This window comes from Prionailurus bengalensis, chromosome C1 (assembly GCF_016509475.1).
Source record: "Prionailurus bengalensis isolate Pbe53 chromosome C1, Fcat_Pben_1.1_paternal_pri, whole genome shotgun sequence".
Lineage (NCBI taxonomy): Eukaryota > Metazoa > Chordata > Mammalia > Carnivora > Felidae > Prionailurus > Prionailurus bengalensis.
This window is the reverse complement of record NC_057345.1, coordinates 25661000-25685712: the sequence shown is the minus strand read 5'-3', so window position 1 is coordinate 25685712 and position 24713 is coordinate 25661000. Positions and strand designations below refer to the sequence as shown.

At 46.6% G+C, this 24713-nt stretch overlaps 1 protein-coding gene across 1 annotated transcript in view; it reads left to right on the top strand.

Moving 5' to 3' along the window:
- Positions 1–24713, top strand: part of CSMD2 (CUB and Sushi multiple domains 2) — a 543771-nt gene that overhangs the window by 310856 nt on the left and 208202 nt on the right. Inside the window, 6 exon segments of the mRNA XM_043573327.1 lie at positions 2842–3168; positions 7279–7473; positions 17546–17684; positions 18962–19149; positions 19921–20109; positions 20317–20433. Of these exon segments, the coding sequence (XP_043429262.1) occupies positions 2842–3168; positions 7279–7473; positions 17546–17684; positions 18962–19149; positions 19921–20109; positions 20317–20433 (1155 nt within the window).

Genomic DNA, 24713 nt, shown 5'->3' with positions numbered 1-24713 from the left:
GGACCCAGAGGCATCAAACAGACAAGATTTCTACTGTCATGGAGTATATGTGCATGTGTTGGGGAGAGGGAGGGATGGACCATAAATAAACGAGTAAACAAGATAATTTTAGAGAGTGATAGGTAAAGCTACCATATATATCTGGCCAAAATGGTGCCCCTGGAGCTTTGCAAGATGGCAACCCAGAAAAAAGGGTATAAAGAAAAAAGAATAATGTGACAGAGTGATGGAGTGGGGGTGGGGGACTCAGATGATGTTCATTAAATTCTCCTGTGCAACAAACCCATTTGTGCACATGCTTCCGTGATGGTCTTCCCTCTGAAATCATAGCACTTCTCTTTGCCTCCAGTCCACTCTGGTGTGGTTCTCCTGGTAGGCAGGGCTCATGATTTTTCCCCTTGTCTTCAAGATCGTTGGCCTTGTTGGGTTAAGATTCCTCACAATTGCCATTATGCTTGCAGCTGGAGATGGCATGGGTTGGGGGGGGGGCATCCATGGCCAGCCTAGAGGCCCCCCACTTCAATGCTAATGTAGTCATTAAGACTGATAGACTGATATTCAGCAAATTTTGAGAACACTCCCAAGGACTCCATTAGGCCCAGTGGGCAGTACTATTCTCAAACTGGAAGAAGATGTTGAGGGGTGGCTATGAGCTTGGCTCCTGGAGTCAGATGGCTTTGAACTTGATGTTTGTTACGACTTACTGGCCGAGCAACCCTGGCAAATTACTTAACGTCTATGTGCCTCAGTGTCTTCATCTTTAAAATGGGCTACCTACCAAATAGTGTTATTGTGACAGCTAAATTGAGTAATTGATGACAGTGCTCAGAACAATGCCTGCACTTAGTAACCGCCACTAATATATTATAATAATCACTGTTAATTATATATTGTGTTGCCTAAAAGCATTTTCATGTCCAGCTCTCTCCTTGGCTCAGACTCTTTCTATACCTCTAAAACACAGATATTACAAGGGTGAGACTGAATGTGTCTTAGGGACGAGGTTCACTCTGCAGAACTGGATGGAAGGGCTTTGAGTAGCAGGTTGGAAAAGAAATACCTAACATAGAAAAGGGGAAGACTGGTAGAGTCAGGGGAAGGAAGGAGAAACTCAACATAAAGAGTGACCGGTTCCTTTGTTTTGTGTGTTTGTTTTGCAAGCATGACTTCATTATTATTTTTCACCTGAGCTTCATTATAAGAAATAAGCCAAATACTAGGCTTACCGAAGTTTCTGTAGTATGAACACCAAACATCAACATAAATGTTATAAAGAGATTCAGATGTTTGTCCATATTATTTCCTACCCTCTTTATACTTTTACATTAAAAAATTTTTAGTATAAGCCTATCTCATTTTTTGCAGTCAGGAAAATTAAATATTGTTTTCATTTTGAAAAAGTATTACCCCAAAACCTATTACTCGGAAACAATTTTTATTCGGGGGCTCATGTCCAGTCTTTATCCACATGTAAATAAATATGTAATAGCTATAATCAGAAGTATACATATAATTTTATGATCTACTGTTTTACTTAAATTGATGCTTAACGTTCTTCTTTCTACAGGGTCATATTTATCACTTTAATGATTTCGCTCAAACAGCATCGCATTAAAGGCTATAATTTACCACCTATTATTAGGCTCGTATATAGGTTGCTCACATTTTTTCTCTGTAATAAAATTATGTCACTATAAACATCTTTGTCCATGTGGCTCTTTTTCTTTTAAATTAATTCCTAGAGATTACTGAGTCAGAATATTTGAATAGTTTTGTGGCTGTTGATAAGAATTCATATACTCCCTTCCGAAAGGATTATATCAACTTTACTCTGCAACTGGCAATAAATACACATGAGTTTCCACAAAGCCTTAACAATATTGGGCTGTATATTTTTTCTTTATTTTTTTACTTGTGAAATGGACTGTGTTTTCATATTAATTCTATTTTTTCTCCTATGAATCCTGTGAGCATATTCTTTGCTCATCTTTGTGATGTTCTTATACAATTACGAAGACTCGAATTTAATATTGATATTTACCCTTTGGCATATCTGTTGCAATTTTTTTCATTGTATTATTTTCCTTTTTAATTTTGGTTTAATGTTCGCTTGTTTGTTTTTCCATTTATAGCATTTCCCTTGCCTCAGCCTTGTTCCAGGGTCTGTTAGTCACTGGCATGAAAAGGGTTGAAAATAAGGATTTTCAGAAGAGTGTGTCCTTAGGGTAAAGTAGGAGAGAGGACAGGAAGAGGGCAAGGCATCCAGATGAGGCACCATGACCCCTGCCCCAGGTTTCTTCCAAAGCTCTGGTCTCTGAGAGACAATGTTTACCCAGCACCTCCTTAGCATACGTATGTAACTTCGAGGTTGCCAGAATCCCCAGGGCATACCTATTATTTTCCCACCAAAAGTGTTTAAAGAGGAGAAATGGACTTGGCATACCCAGACCCTGGTTACCAGCCAACGGATCACCACCAGCTAGGAGAAGCTGGGCTCTGTGACCCTACTTAAGCTTGAAGGATGGTTTTTCCCCGATACAAGGGACCAGGAGCTTACAGACACTTCCTGGGATGAGCACGCTGTAAGGGGGAGAGGGACCAAGAGTAGACCAACTCCACCATGTCTGTGGTTTGCCAGAGGGGCCCTTCCCAGCACCATACTGAGCATGGAGCCAACGTGTCTCCCTCCTAGAGCTCAGAGCCCAGCCAGTCTGGCCCAACCCTGTGTCATCATTTCTTTCTGCTGCTCTTTAGGCTAAAGAAATGTTCCCTGTGCCAACCCTCAGTAGCCCAGGCAGAGTGCAGGGATGCTCACTGACCTCCACCGCTCTTCTCTTACAGTTTCTTGCTTCTTCAACTTCACCAGCCCCTCTGGGATCGTCCTGTCGCCCAACTACCCAGAGGACTACGGCAACCACCTCCACTGTGTCTGGCTCATCCTGGCCCGGCCTGAGAGCCGCATCCACCTGGCTTTCAACGACATCGATGTAGAACCTCAGTTCGACTTCCTGGTCATCAAGGATGGCGCCACAGCCGAGGCCCCAGTCCTGGGCACCTTCTCAGGAAACCAGCTCCCCTCTTCCATCACAAGCAGCGGCCACGTGGCCCGTCTCGAGTTCCAGACTGACCACTCCACAGGGAAGAGGGGTTTCAACATCACTTTCACCAGTGAGTCCCCATTCGGTCCTTCTGCACATCAGCCTCTGGGCCTGGTCCAGGGTGCCCCCACGGAGGAGCATTGACATGGGTGGGCCAGCTCCAAGGGCTTTGCAGGGCTGCAGTGCCCCGGCATGGTGTTCCGGCAAGGCCAGGAAAAAGCAGAAAGCGCAGGCTGCTGGCCAGGGTGCTCTTTCCTACCACGTGGCTCTCTTTTGAGCATCTATTTCCTATAGGCGCCATATGTAATGTATAACAAGGCTGGAACCTCATTTTTCCCTCTCCGCCTCCCCCTCCTAGAAGGCCCAATTAGAACCAGGAAGAGCCCAAGGGAGATGAAGCCTGTGTCAGCCACACATCGTTGCCCATCCCACTCCATTGTGCCCCTCCCTGTCCTTGAACACCTGCTTACTGTTGACTTCAGGGAGCCCCAGTGGGGCTCTTGCACCACACTTTGCCCAGTTCCCACCCCCATAGTCAAATCAGAAACAATGGTCCCAAGCAGTGTTTCTGCTTGGAACTGAGCTTTCTTAGCCTTGTTTTAGGGGCATTTCCTCATTGCCCCTCTCAGGCCCACAGTCCAAAAGTTATCACCTCCAGTTTTCATACTGGGCCCCTTCTCTAGAAGCAGCTTGAAGCTAAGGGATAATTCTTTCCATGACTGTGCCTCCTGGGGTGATAGGGTGGGATGGAAACAGCAAGCTGCCAGTGATAGCAACAAGTGCTTATCAGGTCATAATGAGTTTACTGTAGACCCAGTGAACTTAGCTAATGGCAAACAGTCAAGTGGGGCTGAAGCTGGGTCTGCCTGAGCAATTAACCTCTTCCAGAGGCTTCTTGTGAAATGCAAGCCCCCAATTCACACTTCACTCTATGCACACAAACATTCACATAGTGTGGTACTTTTTTTTTAAGAGAGAGTGGGGTAGGGGCAGAGGAAGAGAGAGAGAATCTTAAGCAGGCTCCATGCTCAGCTCACAACCCGATAAGGGGATTGAGCTCATCACTGTGAGATCATGAGCTGAGCCAAAATCGAGTCAGACGCTGAACTGACTGAGCCACCCAGGCGCCCCAGTGTGGTACTTTTTGACAGAACTGATCTCCTAGCCCCCACCCCACTCCTTGGCATAGAGGTCTTGCTTCCTTGTCCCGCCTGTCCCTGGGGTCTAGTTGAGCTGAAGACAGCAGGTGCCAAATGGTGGACCATTGGGGACCTCAGATTCTAAGGAACTACCCAAGCTAAAGCCCTTTCCTGATGTTCCCTTCAGCACCTTCTTCAGGATAGTAAACTTGCTAGAAACCATCAGTCTTCTCAGGGCATGCCTCCTCCAGGGATCTGGAGATCTTCCCACCATCCACAGGCAGGAGGAAGCAGAACCCAGTCTGTCTTCCTCAGTCTTCCCAGTCTAGCGCTGCCGCTCTAGCTTCTAGCTTATCTACCCTCATCCTTGCTTTACCATGAGATAGTGAGCTCTGGAAAGGTACGGGTATGCACGCATATCTTCCTATCCTCTCTGCCCAGCACAGGGTCTGCGCCTGGTAAGGATCAGTAAATATTTACTAAATGGAGAGATCCATGAATGAGTAATGCCCTTTTTCTCTCCCTGGTAGGAGTAGGAAGAAGGGTAAGAGGTATGCCAGGGAGCCCACTTTGCAGCATGGTGAGGGCTGGAAACTCCGCAGGTTCAGCAGGTGCAGATGTCAATGGGGAGCCTGGGACAAACTGGCTACTGAGTCTCCTAGCTAAACCTAGGAAGTGCCCTCTTTCCAGAAAGCAGCACATGCTAAGTCCCCAGGGGTGGGGGGAGAGGCAAAAGACAGCGGATCTGACCTAAGTGAGGATCGAGCTATTGCCTAGCATTCCTCTCCAAGGCTTCTCTACCACTAGAAAAATGACATGCATCTAACACATAAATACTCAACAAATGGGGCAGATCAAAGAGAAAGTACTAACTACGACCCTAAAATTCCCCCACCCAGAAATGATTCTTGCCAGTAAACATTATTGCAGACATCAGATATTTTTCTGTGCATTTATACAGATAGTTGGATGGATAAATAGAAGTAATTGTTTTAAATCCAGGCCGCATTGCTGAATCAGAATCCCTAAGGGGATGAAGCCCCATAATCTACATTTTTACAGGCTTCTGAAGTGATTCTGCTGTAGCTGGTGCAATAGTCCATGGGCAAGTGTTTGGGGACTCGGACATCAAGCTCCTCTGTCACATGCAGATGATGATCCTCTAGGCTGAGCTTTAATTTGCCCAGTGTCAGGGAGCTCATCTCCCAGGTAGCTTCCCCATAGCAAGAGAACCCTGGGAGGTTCCCCTTGTGCTGACTTGAAGCTTGATCCGGTAACAAGGATCAGTGATCCCATTTTCATCCCCAGCGCTCCTCAGAGCTAATCCTTCTGTGGGGCATTTTGAACAATGTAGATGGTAGCTGCTGTCTCCTGAGCACCTGCTGTGTAAGTGCCTCTGTGGCCATCACCACCAGCTGCTCAGCAGAAACTTCAGTAGCTAAGCTCTTTCTACCCCTTCTACATGCCAGGAAACTGAGGCTTGAAAAAGTGCACAGGTAGAACTGAGCAGTATGTAAATCCTTGATTTAGAACCTTTGTGCCCAGATGTTGGAAGTAGCTTCATATCCCTGCATGTGTGCGTCCCTGTGTGCATGCACATGTGAGCGTGCGCACGTGTGACTGATTGGGTTTTGAAGAGACGTGTGTGTCCAGACTTCTGGGCCCCGAGCACCACTCTTCTTCCCACACCATCTTTCTAAATGTCAAAGCAACCTCACAGTCACCGTTGCTAATGAAGGAAGGTGGGGAGACTAAGTCTGGGCTGAGCTGGGCTTAGCAATTCAGTGGGAAGAGTGCTGGGGCATCCGCAAGGCTGCAAGGGATCATCACAGTCATCTCCACATCGCATGGTCCCGCAGCTCCCCATCAGTAGGAAGGATCCCTAGCTTTTCAGGTCTCTTGCCTCCAGCAAGATCCCGCAGCCCCCGGGCCCCTTCTGTTTCTGGTTGTGCAAATGTTTCAATCACTAGGGAATTTCAGAGGCTTGCAGATTGAGTTCTTAATTTAAGGGGGCATGTGCCTGCGCAGCCATGGAGCCTGGTCTCGCCTGGAAAGCGCCACGCTCACAACAGCAGGGATGCAGACGGGGTGTGGCTCAGAGACCTGAGTATGAGAACCACGGCACCCCTAATCAAGGCAGGCTGGGAACGAGCTCAGTGGAGACCCAGTGGGGAAGAAGGAAGGGGACTCATACTCAGGGAGTACTTACCATCTGTCAGGTGCAGTCCCGAACATTCTCCACTTTCAAATTCATACCAACTTCCCTATTACTTCTATCCCAGAATGACCCTGCCAGTGTAGTACTGTCTCCATTTTATAGGTCAGGAAATGAAGGTTCAGCTAGATTATATAAGTTGCCCAGACCCATGTAACTAACAAGAAGCAAAGCTCAATCAAACCGGCAAGTGCTCTCTTTCCTCTGCCCCATCCCCGCTGCGGTATCACTTACCCAGACAGAGTGAGAGGCAACCTGACAACACACAAGGAAATGAAGGAAATGGCTTCAGACAGGGTTGAGTCCAGGGCACCTACTTTATAATGCTTAGTGTCTCTTAGTGTCATAGGACTTGGAGTCCAGCTCATCTGCAACATAAATGATCTCATACTGTCTGAAGTTAGGGACGCATCGAGTGGATGTGACAGGAGGAGGCAGCCCTGCTCCTAAGCCACGTTGAACCTCAGTTTCCTCATTTGTAAACTGGGGTGATCGTGTCTACTTCCCGGAATCATATGATGTAAATGAACTACATGAGAAATACTTAGTCCACTGCCTGATCGATATATGTTTCTTAGGACGAAATTGGATTCAGTGCTCAGGAAGGCAGGAGATCAAGTCTAACAACCACCCACTTCATGCCCAGTGTGGCTCATTGGTTCTGGGGTACCTGCCTCTAGAGCATCTGGCTCTCTCTCCAGCGTGGCAGGTTCTCGCGGAAGTGGTGGAGGTCTAGGGTTGACTATCATAATGGAGCTTGTTTTCTTTGGGGGTCCCTCTGCACACCGGCTCTACCTAATCACGTCCTTGACCCCCGTCCCCACAGCCTTCCGACACAACGAGTGCCCAGATCCTGGCGTTCCGGTAAATGGCAAACGGTTTGGTGACAGCCTCCAGCTGGGAAGCTCCATCTCCTTCCTCTGTGACGAAGGCTTCCTCGGGACTCAGGGCTCGGAGACCATCACCTGCATCCTGAAGGAGGGCAGCGTGGTCTGGAACAGCGCCGTGCTGCGATGTGAAGGTACGTGCCTGCCAGGGCTGGGGACTGTGGCTGTCAGCCAGAGAGGTTCCTTCCTCTTCTTTCAGGACCCAGGCCACCCTCTCACCCTCACACTGGGATGGCAGGGGCTTTACAGAACTACTTCATGTAGAAATTTGAATTGTAACCAGAGATTAAACTGGAGAAATTCTGGGTTCAGATGTTCAGACATCAAAAACACTTCTTTCAACTGGGAGCTCTCTCAGTACCACAGCTCTTAGGAGCCCTGCTTCCAGCTCCTGCCCAGGGGAGCTCCATGAGCCCAAAGCATTGGCAATGCCATGGAACTTTGGGTCTTTCCGGCTGCTTGCCTCTCTCTCCTCCACGTGCTCATCTTCCCCGGTTCCCTGGGACATCTCTCAGCCCTGGCCTTTGTGCTCCTGTTAAATGCTGCCTTCGTGGGGCGCCTGGGTGGCGCAGTCGGTTAAGAGTCCGACTTCAGCCAGGTCACGATCTTGCGGTCTGTGAGTTCGAGCCCCGCGTCGGGCTCTGGGCTGATGGCTCAGAGCCTGGAGCCTGTTTCCGATTCTGTGTCTCCCTCTCTCTCTGCCCCTCCCCCGTTCATGCTGTGTCTCTCTCTGTCCCAAAAATAAAAAAAATAAACGTTGAAAAAAAAAAAAAATTTTAAAAAAAAAATAAATGCTGCCTTCGTAGCATTTACCCTTGGGGTAAGCCTTCAGAAGGCTACGAGCAGACCAGCCAGAAGGAACACAGCTGGAAGCAAGCACGGGGTTACTATGGCATCCCCTCGATCCTGCCTCGCCGCACAGAACAGGTTTTGACTTAGTTGCAGAGACCAGCCATCCGTTCTACCAAGCTGCAGGCATTTAAAACACAGATTAAGCTTCTCGAGGGCAGGAATCATATCAGATGTGCATACCAAGCACTGTGCCTGGCACAGAACAGGTCCCTGATAATGATGGATGAAAGGTGAGTATCCACGGGCCCCTTGGAGGCCCCCCTTGACGGGGGCCGTGGAGGTAGGGGCTGTAGTCCTCTCCTTTCGGGAGCAGAAAGCTTCTTCCTGTCATTTCACATGATGGACAGAGTTGGAGACCTAACTGACCTCTTTACGTACCCAGTCCCCAGGCCCAAATCTGAGCACCCTGGCCAGCAGGTGGGAAGAACAGGAGAACAAAAGGGGGCCTTAGAGAAAGCACTGCCCGAGAGGTGATGGGTGGGGGAGGGGAGACGACAGGAGAGACCACTGACCACTCAGTGCTTGTGGCAGAGGGTCTGGGTTTACAGTGGGCTTTCGAGTCCTTGGGGTGTAGGCTGGAATCCTGGCAAATCACCTTTTCCCTCTTAGCCTCTGCTTCTTCCAGCAAAAACAAAAGGGAGGGGATAATAATAAGATACATATATAAAGGGTAGCTCCTGGCATAAAGTAAGTACCCCAAACTGTTAGCTGTGCTGTCACTGGTTTGTAAGCTCCGTAAGATTGCCCCTTATTCTCCCTCATTCTGTCCTCTGACTTCTTTGGTTGTCCTCGTCTTGGCCCATCTCATCCGAGGCATCTTCCCCGCTGCCTCTCACTCTTCCCCGCTGTCTCCCTCCCTTTTCCTATTCCTTTTGTTTGCCTTGGGCCACTGCTGGACCACTCTATTGGACACTTGGTCTCAACACCATATCATTTTTCTTTACCAGTTCCGTGGCCTTTGGTCCTGTCTCCCCACCTAGATTCTCTTCCGGGCAGAAGCCCAGTCTCCCAGGGTCCCAAAAGCCTGTGGCAACTTGGTCTCAGTGGAGCTGGCCCCCTCTGAGGAGGCAGAATCCACTTCCTTGCCCACCCTCCTGAATCGGGTGCTTCTAGACCCTAGCTCCACCAGTGCAGTGGAATACTCGAGACCACGTATGAATGCATGGGAGAATTGGACCCACGTTTCATAGGCACAGTCCTAATTTTGAAATTAAATCTCATCCATTCCCTTGGGAGGATGGCGGACCCGGGCGTTCGTGGTCAGCAAGAAGCCAGAAATAGGGGGCAGCCCGTTGGAGAGACTCTGAACTTGGCCCAGGGGAGAGCCTGCTCAGTTTCCTCAGGGTGGTGAGCATTTGCTGCCAAACTGGTTTTCGGGGACTTAGGGAGCGACATAGCAGAGGGGCACGTGAGGGACCCCAACTCAGGTGGCCAATCCCAGACTTAAACCAGTGGAGCAGATGGGGTGGAGGAGCCCCTGGGACCTGGCCTCCCCGTGGCTCCTTTCCCTCAACATCCCAGCCTCAGGAGAACCCCACTTTGTAATCAGCATCTTTTGTCTTTTCCATTTTTTCTAGTTTTGTTTTTGATTAAGTATCCCCACCTTGTGGACAATTAAATGCAGAAGCTAATGGTCTTTTAAAAAATCTTTTAATATATGCTAAGAGCCACTTAGCTTTTGAGAGGCTATAATGGGACAAGGGAGAAAATGGCGTCTTCTCCTAAATTTAGAAAGAAGGATGATCATCTGGTTGCTCTAAAACGCAAGTCGGCAAACTTTCTTAAAGGGCCAGCGAGGAGGTATCTTTGGTTTTGTGGGCCTTATGGGTCTCTACTCGACTCTGGCATCATTACACAGACACAGCCTTAGACAGTGCTTAAGTGGATGGGCCAGATTTGGCCCCCAGGCTGCAGTTTGCTGACCCCTTATCTAGAGAACTGAGGACATAGGGGATCCGTATGTTTAAAGCCAGAAATGTACTAAAAAAGCCTTCCAGGCAGTAAAGGCGTCTACACAGGCTTGCCCGGTTATCTGTCCCCCACATTCACCTCTTCCTCGTCTTTTTTCCGGAAGAACCAAGTAACCATACCCCATGGGGATAAGTATTTTACAGGTGTCACCTCATCTCAGCCTTGCATCAGGCAGGAAGTAGGTATAATTGTTGTCCCCACTGGGGTGCAGAGAGGTTAAGTCACTTGCCCGGGGTCCTCCCAGCTTGTAAGTAGTGGAGCCAGAGTTCAAACCCAGACTCTTGGCTCCACTGTTTCTGTATTTGTCTTGAATTATTTCACTACAGAGAATATAATTTCCACCCTGTTTATGAAAGACTTCAAAGTAGCCACAAATAGGATGAAAAGCAACTTTTCTACTCCTATCCCAGTAGAAAAATAAAACAAAAGGAAACATATTGCCTGTTGCAAAAGGCAGGACACCACATGGAAGCATCAGAAATTGACAGCATAGGGGCGCCTGGGTGGCGCAGTCGGTTAAGCGTCCGACTTCAGCCAGGTCACGATCTCACGGTCCGTGAGTTCGAGCCCCGCGTCAGGCTCTGGGCTGATGGCTCAGAGCCTGGAGCCTGTTTCCGATTCTGTGTCTCCCTCTCTCTCTGCCCCTCCCCCGTTCATGCTCTGTCTCTCTCTGTCCCAAAAATAAATAAACGTTGAAAAAAAAAATTAAAAAAAAAAAAAAGAAATTGACAGCATAAAACAAAATGACAGCTGTAAGACAAACATATCAGTTATGGCAGTAAAGGTAATTAAACTCCTTATTAAAAGACAAAGAATCTCAAACTGGGCTTAAAAAAATATGCTACTTATAAGAAATACACTGGGGGAAAAAGGAGATAAATTGATTCTCATTTTTACAGTAATTCTTGGTGGTTGTAAAAAACTTAAACAATACGTGAGATAAAGTTCAAAGTGAAAATTTTCATTTCCCAGTCCCACTCCCTAGAGGAAAATGGTTTGACAGCTCGGTGTAAACACGTCCACATTGTTTTTCTCTGTATGTCTGCCAGATGTGTTACTTTTATAATCAGAAAATTAAAAAGTCCTGTAAAAAAGACAGAAGGCCAGTCCTCCCCATTCCCACGAGAGGAATCAAAGTGGTAGCTGTAGCTCATTTAGGCCTCCGAGGAAGAAGTAAGAGGAGTTATTGGGTCTCTAATGTGATCTCACTTAATCTTCTGGTCACTCTTGTGAAAAAGATGCAATCATGCTGTAAGCACGAGAAAGCTGCAAATCAGTGAGGTGAATTGACTTGCCTGAGATCCCCCTGGCCAGTAACATTTGAGCATTTACTGAGTGTTAGATACTAGGCCAAGTGCTTTGCATGCATTGTCCTATCGAATCCTCATGACAATCCGAGGAAGTAAGTCCTGTTAGTGTCCTCATTTCACAGATGAGAAAAACTGAAGCACAGAGTAGCTAAGTAACTTGCTCAAGATCACACAGCTAAATGAATGGGAGAGTCAAGATTCCAACCCAAGGACTCTTGACTCCAGAACCACCACTCTTAATCACCAAATGAGGTCTGTCTGACCCCCGAGTTCATTCTCCTTTTATTCTGACATAAAATGGTGGAGTTAGCAGACCCCAGGGCAAGGCTTACACTACTTCTTGTCATTCACGCTCAACACCTAGTCACCTAAAACCCCTCTGAGGGCAGTATGAGGGTGGGCATTCCCACGTGGTTAGCAACCACTTAAAATTTCTGGAACCAGACCACCCGGGTTTGAATCCTGTCTCTGCCACTTCCTGGCTGTGTGCTTCAGTTACCTACCCTCCCTGTAACTGTTTCCTCAACCTTGAAATGAGGCTAATACCAGTACCCTCCTTATGGGTTGCTATGAAGGTAAAACATACAGGAAAAGAAACAGCACATGTAGATCGGTGTCCAGCACCTTGTGAGGCTCCCTGAGGACTAGTTCGTCATACTCTTGTGCTCTGTCACTGTTCCCGATTGCTCCTTGCCTGGCACAGCTTTAACCTCAGAGGTCAGGAGAGGTGGGCCGTCCCTCAGTGGGGACCACCAGCCCCTCACCAGAAGCCCACTGTATTAGTCATCTCATGTCATTGTAACAAAACACCACAGCCTGGGCAGCTTAAACAACAGAAATTTGTTTTCTCTCCATTCTGAAGCCGTAAGCCCAAGATCAAGGTGCTGGCAGGTTTAGTTCCCCCTGAAGCCTCTTCTTCCTTGGCTTGCACATGGCCACCCTCTCACTGTGTCCTCATGTGGCCTTTTCTCTGTGTGCACATCCCTGGTGTCTCTTCCTCCTCTTATAAGGACACCAGTCCTCTCGGATCAGGGCCCCACCCTGACGATTTTATTTAGCCTGAACGACTACCTGTTTAAGGCCCCCTATTAATCAATTAATGCAATCAAACTTCCATGATTATTTAACACTTTATTTTTAATTTTTTAATGTTTGTTTATTTTTGAGAGAGAGAGAGAGACAGAGACAGAGCATGAGCAGAGGAGGAGCAGAGACAGAGATGGAGACACAGAATCCGAAGCAGGCTCCAGGCTCTGAGCTGTCAGCACAGAGCCCAATGCGGGGCTCAAACCCACAAACCGTGAGATCGTGTGACCTGAGCCAAAGTTGGACGCTTAACGAACTGAGCCACCCCGGCGGCCCTCTAACACTTTATTTTTAAAATATTTTTAAAAAATCAGAATCCTCCTTAGGTTCATACATTATAGTTAGCATGTGTGTTTTACCTGTCTTAATCGGTGGATGTCTACCCCCACCCCTTGCGATTTTTTTTGTTGAAGAAGCCAGGTCATTTATCCTGAGGTGTCTCCTGCACTCTGAATTTTGACAATTATGTCCCTGGGAGGTTCTTTAACATGGTCCTGTCTCTCTTATATTTCCTTTAGTTGGCAGTAGGACTTACAAACCTAATCAGATTTAGGTTCCATTTTTTGACCGGAATATTTTACGGGCAGGGCTCTGTGCCACCATCAGAGGCGCAAATGCCTGGTTGTCTCTCATTTGAGGATGTTAGGAGCCATCAGTGGCCCTTGCCTGGGGAGTGCAGAATGCCTACATGCTATCATTTCATCTTTTATAAGCTGGAATACTTAAAGAAAACTCACCCTCATCAACTATTTGGTTACCCTGAGGTACAGTTCATAAAGGAAAGGCAGGAGAAAAACTTAATTATTTTCCTTTTTTTAGCAGTTTTTGTATCAATGAGCTGATTCCCTGACATCTTCTAAAGTTGAACATTTTTAAATATCATTACAGTCCAGTGGATTTGAACATATTTTATGCATTTAAATCCACTGCAATTATTATTCTAACCGATGCTCAAATTGTCCCATCGGCCAGTGGGAGCCTTTTGAAAGTGGCCCAACCTCATCTTGAACATTTTCTGTCCCTGACCTGGAATCAGCCATTTCTCCAAGGAGCCCTGGTCCCTTTTTTAGTGGAAAATGATACTTAAGAGTCTGGGCACCAGGCATAATTATTACTATTGAGTAGGCCCTTGTCTCTAAGGCTTTTCAATGAACAGAGCTAAAGAATCATTTTTTAAACATAAAATGCATAATGGGCTCATTTCATTTCAGATGTAAGAACACTTACTTTTTCACTTTCTTGATGTCATATCAGGACCTGCTCTCATTCCTGCTGAAAATTCCGGCTCCCTACAACACCAGCGTCATTTCTCATTCCCTAACACATACTCAAGAGTCTCAGAATTGAACTACCACCACTGGCAACAGCAATGTGATCACTGCAGATGGTTTAAGTTGCTTTACTTGCAATTCCTCTCATTCCGGGATCCTACTAGGGATGGACAGCGCTCTAAAATCTCTTTCGCTGTTTCTCCATGCGTGATGGTGCTAGCAAGTGACCCCGTACCGTATTCATTTCGTTTACTCTGTTGTTGAGTTTTGAGAAACCGTTTATCAACTTTAAGTCTTTCTTTTTAGTGGTGAAAAAACAGTTACACAGTTCCAAAGTTAAACCCCTAAAAGAAGGTATGTTCTGAGAAAATCTAGCTTTTACCCCTTTCTTCTCTACCCCCTTTCCTCCTCCTCTCCATAGGTAATCATGAGTTTTTGGCTTACTCTTTATCGATTGTTAACATGAGTGAGTGAGTGTGTGTGTGTGTGTGTGTGTGTGTGTGTGTGTCCCTCCCCTCTCTTAGCTAAATGGAATCATACAATTACTTTTTACCTCTTTACCTTGCTTTTTATTCACTTGCTAATATATTCTGGGGACCACTCCCTGGCATTATATAGAATATTCCTCATGCTTGCTCACAGCTGCATCGTACATCTTGTTGATACCCCAGTTCATTCAGTCTGCTCCCCGTTGCTGAACATTTGGGCCCTTTCCACTCCTTTGCTATCACAGGTAGTGCTGCCTTGTATAGCCCTTGTAGGTATACACGTCATAGTTTTGCAAGTGTATCTTTGGGATAGAGTTCTAGGAGAACTGCTGGGTCAGAGAGCGAACACATAAGAGTTTTGCTAGACATTCCCAAATTTCACTTCCCAGGGGTTGGGCTATTTTGCATTTCCACCAGCAAGGTGCTAGAGTACCAGGTTTCCCTTAGCCTCACATGTCATTAAATTTGGGTTTTGCCTATCGTATGGATGAGAAGTCATTTCTCATTGTAGTTTTAGTATCTATTTTGTTAGAGTGAGACTGAGCGTCTTTTCAAATGTTAAAGACACATTGCATTCAGGAGCCCTCCCCCGCCTCCTCTGTGCCTGGCACCTGTCACCCTGGCATGTGAAAATGAACCAGCGGGTGTGAAGGACTGAATGCACAGAGAGGTCATCTGAGCATCACATGGGCAGAAGAAGAGGTGAACCAGCCAAAGCACGGAAACAACACAGCGGAGAAACACAAAGTGGTGACTAGCAAAGGCAGGATCTGGGTTTCCCTGTTTCAGACAGGGTTTTGTTGAGATTTGTGCCCCGAAGTAGCTGTGTGAGCTACAGCTTTCTGGAGAGTAAGTAGTGAGGATATTGCAATCCACAACCCAAGAGGCAGGGCCCTTGCTGAATTGAAGCCAAGAGAGAGTCCCAGCTTCTGCTGAGGCTAATACCTGCATGGAGACCCCAGGGACGGAACAGTAGGCCCACTCCCCTCCACCTCCAAGGTCTCGTGTATCCATCGGAGAAACAGGGGAACACATTCGCAGGTTCAGGGAGGTGCAAGGATGGATCCGGAAAACTGGGATTACCCAAGAAGTGACAATCCTCACGTTGCACTTTACTCTCTTGATATTTGGTATAAATGCTATATTCCTACTTAAGTTTCTCCAAGCCTCAACTTAACTGAAAATGGGGTGATAATCCCCACCTATAAAATGAGGATAACAGTAGTATCTGTCTTTTAGTGTTGCAGTTGTCACAAGAATAATCCACGTTAAGCCCTGACACACAATAAACTCTCAGTCCCTGTGAGCTCATTCCTGCCACTTAACAGCTGTCTACCATTACGTGCCGCAGGGGGATTTAGAGACAGAGGTCTTGAAGTGAAATCCCAGCTCTGACTCCATTAGTTCTTGATCTCATCTTTTAGCCTGCTTAGCCTTAGTTTTCTCCTCTGTAAAATAGGCATAATAACTGTGTAAATGTCGTGTGCCTTTCAATGAGATAATACACATAAAGTAGCATCGTAAGTCATTGGCATGGGTTTCTACTTCTAGTGCGATTATTATTGTTATTATATCTCATGTTAATTAAACTTCCTAATGTAACATTCTATGAAGAGTTCTTGACAATTATTTTTAGATGTTTCCAAGAAGTTTATAGAATTGAGAGAAGAAAAGGTGTATATTTGACCATGTTTTATGAGACTGATTACCTAGAGATAAACATATACAATATTGCAGAGATACAAGTGTGGATAGCTTTTTATTTCCTTCCTGGTCCTGTTCAGGGCATTTTTGGCATCTGATAGCTTCATAGCAAGGGATTCCAAGGGAAGCAGAGGTTCTTTTAAAACTGGGAGCCTGCTTAGTTTAGGATCTCTGGATTTATGCTGTCTTCCTAGGTCTGAATCCAGGCCCTAGTACTTGCTAACACAGGGCTGGTTGCATAACATCCATAACCCTCTCTTAGCTGTAAAATGCAGAGGATAATAGCACCACCCTTACAGGGTTTGTGTTTTATGAGGAATGAACGTGACTGTCTGTGTGAGCCCGTGAGTGGCAGTGGTGGCAACAGTGGCCACAGCGTGGGTGTCAGTTGTAGTCCTGGGGAGGCATGTGTATTAGTCTGGGTGGGCTAGGTTAGACTGCACTGACATACAACCTCTAAATCTCAGTGGCTTGAAAACAGGAGTTTATATCTCACACAGACTACCTGAGCTGCATGTTTGACACTGGTCATCAGTGGCTCTACTCCTCAGAGTCACTTAAAGGCCCAGCTTGGAGGGACTTCCATCTTGACACGCTCTCACAGTCACTGAGGCAGGAAACTGCAAACCGTGCACCGGTTCCTAAAGGTTCCCCGTGGGCATGACACGTGCTGCTTCTGTCCTCACTTTATTGGGCAAAGCAGTCACGTGGCCTAGCATAGCTTGCAAAGGGGTGGGTGATGAAAGCTGACCACGTGCCTGAAGGAGGAGGACTGGAGTAGCTCTAAGGAGCACCACAAGGACCAAGAGTCTGGAGGCAGGAGAGGCAGTGGTGAGGCGGATGGGGACGGGACGCTGAGGGATGGGCAGAGAGAGACCAAAGGACTGAGATAACAGGCGTGGCAGGATCAGAGGCGTGTCTGGACCACGCAGTGTCTTGTGGAGCCACCTGCCATGAACCTTCTATCCATTCATTTATTCATTCAAGCAGCAATCACTGATAACTGTGTGCCAAACTCTAGGCTAAATGCTGGGGATCCCAACTTGTATTAGACCATTAATAAGGTCCCTGCCCTCATGGAGCTTATAGTAGAACAGGTTGTGCTGGTGCTCCAAGCCTAGCATCGGGGTCTGCCCATTGCCCAGTGCCAGACCACGCCAGGCATGAGGAGATTGCCTGGTCTCTGCCTTTGCCACAAGCCTGCTGATTGAGCGAGGAACAAAGTGAAAAACCAGTGTGACCCAAATATCAGCTGTACTTCAGCCCCTCCAGAATGGCAGAGGACTTTGTTTAAAGGATTATTTTTATTTCTCCCCTCCGGCCTTTAATAAAAGTCCAAATGATGTAAGTGGGCCGTATCTATAAAGATCCCAATAGACAGAACTCACAGCTTATATAGTTTACGTAAGTCTCCATAAAAACAAAAACAATACTTGTTGGCAGATATGTTTTATAGAGAGAGTTTTTATCTGTTTGTTCACTTGTCCCCTCAAGAAAACTCCTTCTCTCCCTTCTGTCCCCCAGCCCCCTGCGGTGGTCATCTGACTTCACCCAGTGGTACCATCCTATCTCCAGGCTGGCCTGGCTTCTACAAGGATGCTCTGAGCTGTGCCTGGGTGATCGAAGCCCAGCCAGGCTACCCCATCAAAATCACCTTCGACAGGTACCTGCACCCACAACCTTGGAGGCAACAGCAAGGGGGTCTTCTAAGGAGTGGTGTGGGAGGGCACCTGGGGTTGAGGGACAAGGACCAGCACCGATGCTGAAATGTCAGCCAAGCCAGAGAACACTGGAGCAAATTGCCCTGGGGAGTGGGGACAGACCACACTGGCTTTGCCCTTGGCCTTGGTCCCACCTCAGTAGTGGAGTTTGTGCTGTTTATGACCAGAGGGGTGAGCAGAAGGTGGAGGTATCACTTGGGATGTCAGAGCCTCTCTGGCTTCCTTACCCCCAAGGAGGGAGAATGGGAGATAGACCCACCAGTCACTGAAGCAGTCATTGGCATCTGAAGAGCAGAGCTCTGAAATTTGCAATATGGGAGGGCAGCCTTCCTGACCTCTGACCCAAAGCCTGCTCAGATGCCCCCACTTCCCCCTCCCACCCCAGGTGCTTCCCTTGGGTAGAGAAAGTAGTCACCCAGGTTTGAAGACAAACTTCTTCTGTACAGAGCATCCCCAGCCTAGAACGGCAGTGCTCAGACTTTTCCGTGAGAGCCCGATAGTAAATATTTTAGGTTTTGTAGGCCATTTGTGGTTATCTGTTGCATATTTTTTGCTTTTTAAAAACATACCTCTAGGGGCGCCTGGGTGGCGCAGTCGGTTAAGCGTCCGACTTCAGCCAGGTCACGATCTCGCGGTCCGTGAGTTCGAGCCCCGCGTCGGGCTCTGGGCTGATGGCTCAGAGCCTGGAGCCTGTTTCCGATTCTGTGTCTCCCTCTCTCTCTGCCCCTCCCCCGTTCATGCTCTGTCTCTCTCTGTCCCAAAAATAAATAAACGTTGAAAAAAAAAAAAAATTTAAAAAAAAAAAAAAAAAAAAAAAAAAAAAAAAAAACATACCTCTATATAAATGTTAAAAACCATTCTTAGCTCTTAGGCCATCCAAAAATAGGCTAGAGAACAGATTTGGCCCTGGGCTATAGTTTACTGAATTCTGGCCTAGATCCTTCTGACCCCCATGAGTCTAGTCATTGCACCTCTAGGTCTTAAGATAAGTAGTCTTGGTCCAGGCCACAAGGAGGACTAAGAGAGCTGCCTAGCCGTGGGAGGAGGGGGAGGGGCTAAATGCAGTAGAGAATGCCCTTCTGTATCACTATTGTATTTAAATGTCCCAGCCAGCCAAAATCTGGTTGTTCTGAAGCCCTGGGTCAGGCAGGGCCTTTTGTCATTTGCAAATTAATAAACCTCGAGTTTCTCAAGAAGTCTACATTTCCATCTTTGGCAGATTTAAAACCGAGGTCAACTATGATACTCTGGAAGTTCGAGATGGACGGACATACTCAGCGCCCTTGATCGGGGTTTACCATGGGACCCAGGTTCCCCAGTTCCTCATCAGCACCAGCAACTACCTCTACCTCCTCTTCTCTACCGACAAGAGTCACTCAGACATCGGCTTCCAGCTCCGCTATGAAAGTGAGTCTTGGCAGGGAAGCCGATGACAAGGTGGGCTGCAGTGGGTGAAAGGACCCAGGACTGTTCCAGCAGTGGGCCTCCATCTTAGCCCCATCCCCATGGCTTTCTCAGTTAGGCTGTGCTCCTAGGGGAGGGGGCACTCCCTTGCTCTCAGCCTCTGTCAGAGCCCATGGGAGCTTAGAGGGGAGCCTTTGGAAACAATGAAAGCTGATGATCTACACACCATAAGGCTTCCTCTGCGAGCAGGTGGTTGGGTGCCACTGTGCCGGGCTCTCTGGGGACAGAGTGTTTGAGGATCGTGAGGTTAAAAGGTGATGGCATCTCCTGCTCACCCTCACCCTCCCTCATCACCTTCTGCATCCATCTCTGGTGCCTCAGTTGAAGAAGATGGATGTCCCTTCCATTCTTTGTAGACCAACATAGAAAGTCATGATTGAGAGCACCATGAGGAAAGCCTCATTTTCTTACTCATGTTTGTATCCCTAAGACTTAGTCTGGTGTCTAAACCATAGTGGACACTCAACTTCTGTTAATTAAATGAATGAATGAATGAATGAATGAACAAATAATAGAACCAACTTGTTTTCTCTGACAGACAGGTCTTTAAATACCCTCTCAGCAGATATTGACAGCCACGCTTGATGCATGGGTAAATAGCAGCTTCAACTTTCTGTAAATCAGGGCTCTCTCCTCCTTCCCTTTGTGAGCCAGCTGGGGTCTCTCTATGGTGATGGTGAGCTGTCTGTTCCAGCTGTGGGCTCTCTTTTCCAGCTATAACACTGCAGTCAGACCATTGTCTGGATCCAGGGATCCCTGTAAATGGGCAGCGCCATGGAAATGACTTCTATGTGGGTGCTCTGGTGACCTTCAGCTGTGACTCAGGCTACACATTAAGTGATGGGGAGCCCCTGGAGTGTGAGCCTAACTTCCAGTGGAGCCGGGCCCTGCCCAGCTGTGAAGGTGAGATACACTGTATGGGGGTGCTTAGGTAGTGGATTCCTTTCCTGCCATGAAAAAAAGGAGCTGGCAGGGGCACTGACTCTCCCACTCCATCAGTGAGGGCTGGGGGTGGAGAGGAGATGGCTCCCAAGTTCCCAGGAAGATTGGTTGGGGTGGGGGAGCTCCCCAAGCCACTCCAGTCTTTGACCACCTTCTTCACTCTCGTAGCACTCTGTGGTGGCTTCATTCAAGGCTCCAGTGGGACCATCTTGTCACCAGGGTTTCCCGACTTCTACCCCAACAACTTGAACTGCACCTGGATTATCGAAACATCACATGGCAAGGGTGAGTGGTTAGGCCTATAGCAAGTATTGGGATGTGACCTGGTCAGGGCCCCATGTTCCCCAGGTCGATGTGACTTCCATGGGGATCTCCCTATGTAGTGACCACAGGGCTTAGTCTGAATTTTTCTCATCAGCAAGGAAACTCCCAGAAGCTTCATATCTCTTTGAACCAACAGAATTCATTCAATAAATATTTTTAAGAATCTGAAATCCCCATGCCAGAAGAGATCATAGAGATCACCCTACCTAATGCAGGAATCTTTTTGAGTTGCTTTCTACAAGATGGCACCACACCGTCTGCCTAAACACCCCCAGTGGTGGGAAGGTGGCCAACCCATTTAGCAGATGGGCACCTGCTGTCATTTTTTGATGGATCTGACCCCTCCTAATAGCTTTTTAGGTATTCCTGAAAATTTTTCCTTGTTCTGTGTCCTAGAGGAACATAGGATACACCTACTCCCTTTCCCCATGTCCCCCCTTCAGAAACTGGACCCAGTGATCCTTTTCTTACATAGCTCAACTCTTCCTCAGATGCCATGTTTTCATATTCCTCACCAGGCTGGAGTGTTACCTCAACTTCCCTACCATGAATGATCTTTGGAAACCCATGTTCAACTTAGGGGTTCATGTTAAAAATAAACAGTAAATAATATAGTCTTTGATTCAACAAATATTGATGGAATGCCACCCATGTTGCAGACACTGGGGCTGGGAATAAGCAGTAACCAGGCAGACATGGCTTCAACCCTCAGAGCTTATTCTGAAGTTCATCCAGAGTCATGGTTCTTAACCCCTCTGCACTTCAGCAAATATATTAATGCTTAGACTGCACCCTGGAGATTCTGATTCTCTACATTGGAGGTGGAAAATAAGCATCTTTGATTTTAGAACACTTCACTAGTAATTCTGATGCATGCTGTTGAATAAGAACCTCTGTCTGGAAGAGTTAACATGTAGAAAAGTCAAGAAAATTTTTTAAAAGAAGAGTAACTCTTCCAGATATTAAAGTGTTGTTATCGGCTAACATAATTTTAATGATGTGGTATGAGTATTGGCGTGGACACACATATCAATGGGGGAGTGTAAAGGTCCAGAAGTAGATTCCTTTGTGTATGTGTGTGAGTGTGTGTGTGAGAGAGTTTGTGCACGCACACACACGCACAGTCCTGTGTGTGTGTGTGAGAAAGAGACAGTTTGTAGTATATAATTAAAGTGTCATTTCCAATCCATTGAAGAGAGGATGGATTATTTAATAAATGGTTTTAAAACAGTAGGCTTAAACACTTGGGGAAAAAAAGAAAAGAAGCAAACAGACCTCATACATTTAACCACATGAATTCCAGTACTTTCTAGTCTAACCTCAGGTGGAGACGTACTATAAAGAGTAACACTGAAAGCAGAAGCCATAAGTGCAAAGACTATATAATATTTGACTAAATAAAACTTTAAATGGATTTATGTAAAAATAAGCCATAAAAAATTCAGATAGTAAGTGGACAAAATTAGTTTCAACGTGTATAATCAAATAAAGATTACCAACCTGATGCATCAAAGAGCTCCTAAAAATCTTTAAGGAGAATATACCTGGTCCCTACACCTGTAAAATAAGCAAAGCGATAAGTGCTTCATGATAGAAGAAAGACAAATGAAAAGGACATTGACCCCACTCATAATTAAAGAAAAGAAAACTGAACGAGTAATTAAACACCATGTCTTTTTTCAAGTCAGCAGAGAAAATCATAACAGTGTAGGAGACATTGTAGAGACACAACTGCTCTTCTTCAATGCTGACATTGTGTGAAATGGTTGACACTTTCTGGATAATGGTTCCGTGATGTGAATCGAAAGCCTTCAAAATATACATGCCTTTGGACCCAGCAAATTCCTCTTTTGGAATTTATATGGAAAAAAATAAGTACAACAGTACATCAAGATTCAGCTACAAGGACACCTCCTAAAACACTTTGTTACTTGGAAGATTAGTTAGCTACTCAAATGTCCATCAATAAGGAAATGTTAAATAAACATAGGGTACCTGTGTATAATTATGCATTATATGTGCAGCCTCTAAAAGGCATAATGTGAAAGAATATTTAAAGACCCACAGAGGTAGTTGCAATATGTTGTTAAGTCAAAAGAGATGTTTCCCAAAAGAATATATTCAGTTTATAAAAAATGTACAAGGATATATGCATAGAAAAGTGTCTGAAAAGATCTATCCCAAGATGTTAGTGCTATTACTCTCTTATTTTTATCTTCTCATTTTTTCTAGTTTTGAGCGATAAACATGTATTACATGTAAACTATACTATTTGTATAAAGAAAGAAAATTTGAAAGAAAAGTAAAGTTCCACCATGTGTACTTAAGTGCTTTCTTTCACTCTTGCCTTTAATAGGCCTGACCTAGCTGGGGTTAGGATGACATGGGGCTTCTTGGGAAGACAGGAACCTCCAGGCAGTCAGGGCAGTCAGAGGGCCCGTTGTCCCCTTCTCCCCACAGTATTGTCCCTGAGGAGAGGAACAGAGTCCTTGTTCATCCTGCAGAGCTGTTTCCACCAGGTCCGGGCCAGCATTGGCCACTGCAGGAGCCAGGAGCTCCTCCATGGTATCAAGAGGGAAAGAAAGGCAGCCCCTCGTGATCCCTAGAGGAACAACCCCCTGTAATTTATAGGGCTGTGTGTTTCCCCTTGGCTTTCTATGTGTGTCTTTGCCTAGAAGTCAATGCAATTAAACAAATATTTACTAAATGCTTATTTTATACTTGAACTTACACTGGGTGCTAGGAAAACCCAGAAGAACAAGCCACTCTGGCTTTGCTGCCTTCATGAAGGTTATAGTCTAGTGGTAGAGACAGACAGTCTAATGTACCACGGCCAAGAGCAGATAGGGGTGGGAAACATCCAGAGGCCAGCCTAGAGCTTGGTTAGATAGGTGTCCTGGGGTTGAGACTTAGGCCAGTCTTCAAGGATGAGCAAAAATCAGCCAGGATGAAAGGCGTTCCAGGCAGAGAATCAACAAGGGGTCACTGATGTATGGCAAGGTCACTTCTTCCTTAGAAGCATTTAAAGGCTTCACCAAACCCTTAGCATGGAGCTCTAAATTGTAAAATAGCTGGCATGATCCTATAGCCCTTGCTCACCTCTCTCAGCCTCCTTCAGAGCCCTGTAGACGCTACATTCTAGCTACACTGAAACTCTTTCAGTTCCTGAAGCTTCCCAGGCTTTCATTGTCCTCTAGAGCTTTGTGCATTGAAATGATTTTCTTCTCTCTGGAACACTTTCTCCCCCTGCACCGTCTCCACCAACCCTCTTGTGTGGCCAGCTCTTCATCTTCTGAACTCACTTCCTTTCATGAGCCTTCCTGACCCCCTTTCTCCAACCCTGAGTGTGAGTTGGGTTCCCCTCCATGGGTTCCCACATGATGCTATACTTCCCAGCTCTCATACTTTGCCACACAGTACACAACTTGCAGCTCCATTTTCTGTCTCCCCCTGAAGACTCTCAGATCTTTGAGAGACATGTCTGCCTTCCTTGTTTCCTGCAGCTTCCCCAGGTTCTGGCTCTATGCCTGGCACATCAGGAACTCAAGAAATATTTATATGAATTGAATTAAACTGAACCAAGACCCTTCTCCAGAGGGCAGTGCCTGTAAGAGTGTCTCAGGTTAACAGATCCATTAGGTCACTGACTCTGATTGATCTTCAGCAGACAGAGGAACAGCTGGGGAAACTCTAACCTGTGCGAAATTCAGAATTATTCGATTTCCCAGCCAAAGGGAACGGCCAATTCAGGAGTCCAAAGAACGTGCCCTTGCTGAGACCCTGGAACTGACATTTTTTTAACCATTAAAGCTGCCTGAGAGATGAGTTGAGCAAAGAGAGCACCTACTATGTGCCAGGCACCATGCTGTGGGCTTTGCATCTGCTAGCCCAGTCATGCCTCGCTCCGAGAATTAAATGTCATCTATGAGGAGATGCTATCACCTGCATGTTAGAGTGGAGGAGACTAGAACTCAGGACGTACTGAACAACTGGCCCAGACCCTCTAGCTGGTGGACGGGCTGTAGATCTAGGTCTGTCACCACCCCCACCCCCCCAGAGCCCATGCCTTTTCCACAGCTCTGAATGTGTGCTTCGGCATGGTATCCACGTCTGTCATAGGCTCCTGCATGGTGACTCCGGTCAAGTATTGGTTTGTGTGTGCATCCATCACACCAAATCTGGATTCAAGCCCCAACATGGGGCCTCTCTGTCCCTGTGACAATGTCTTCATTTCCTCACAA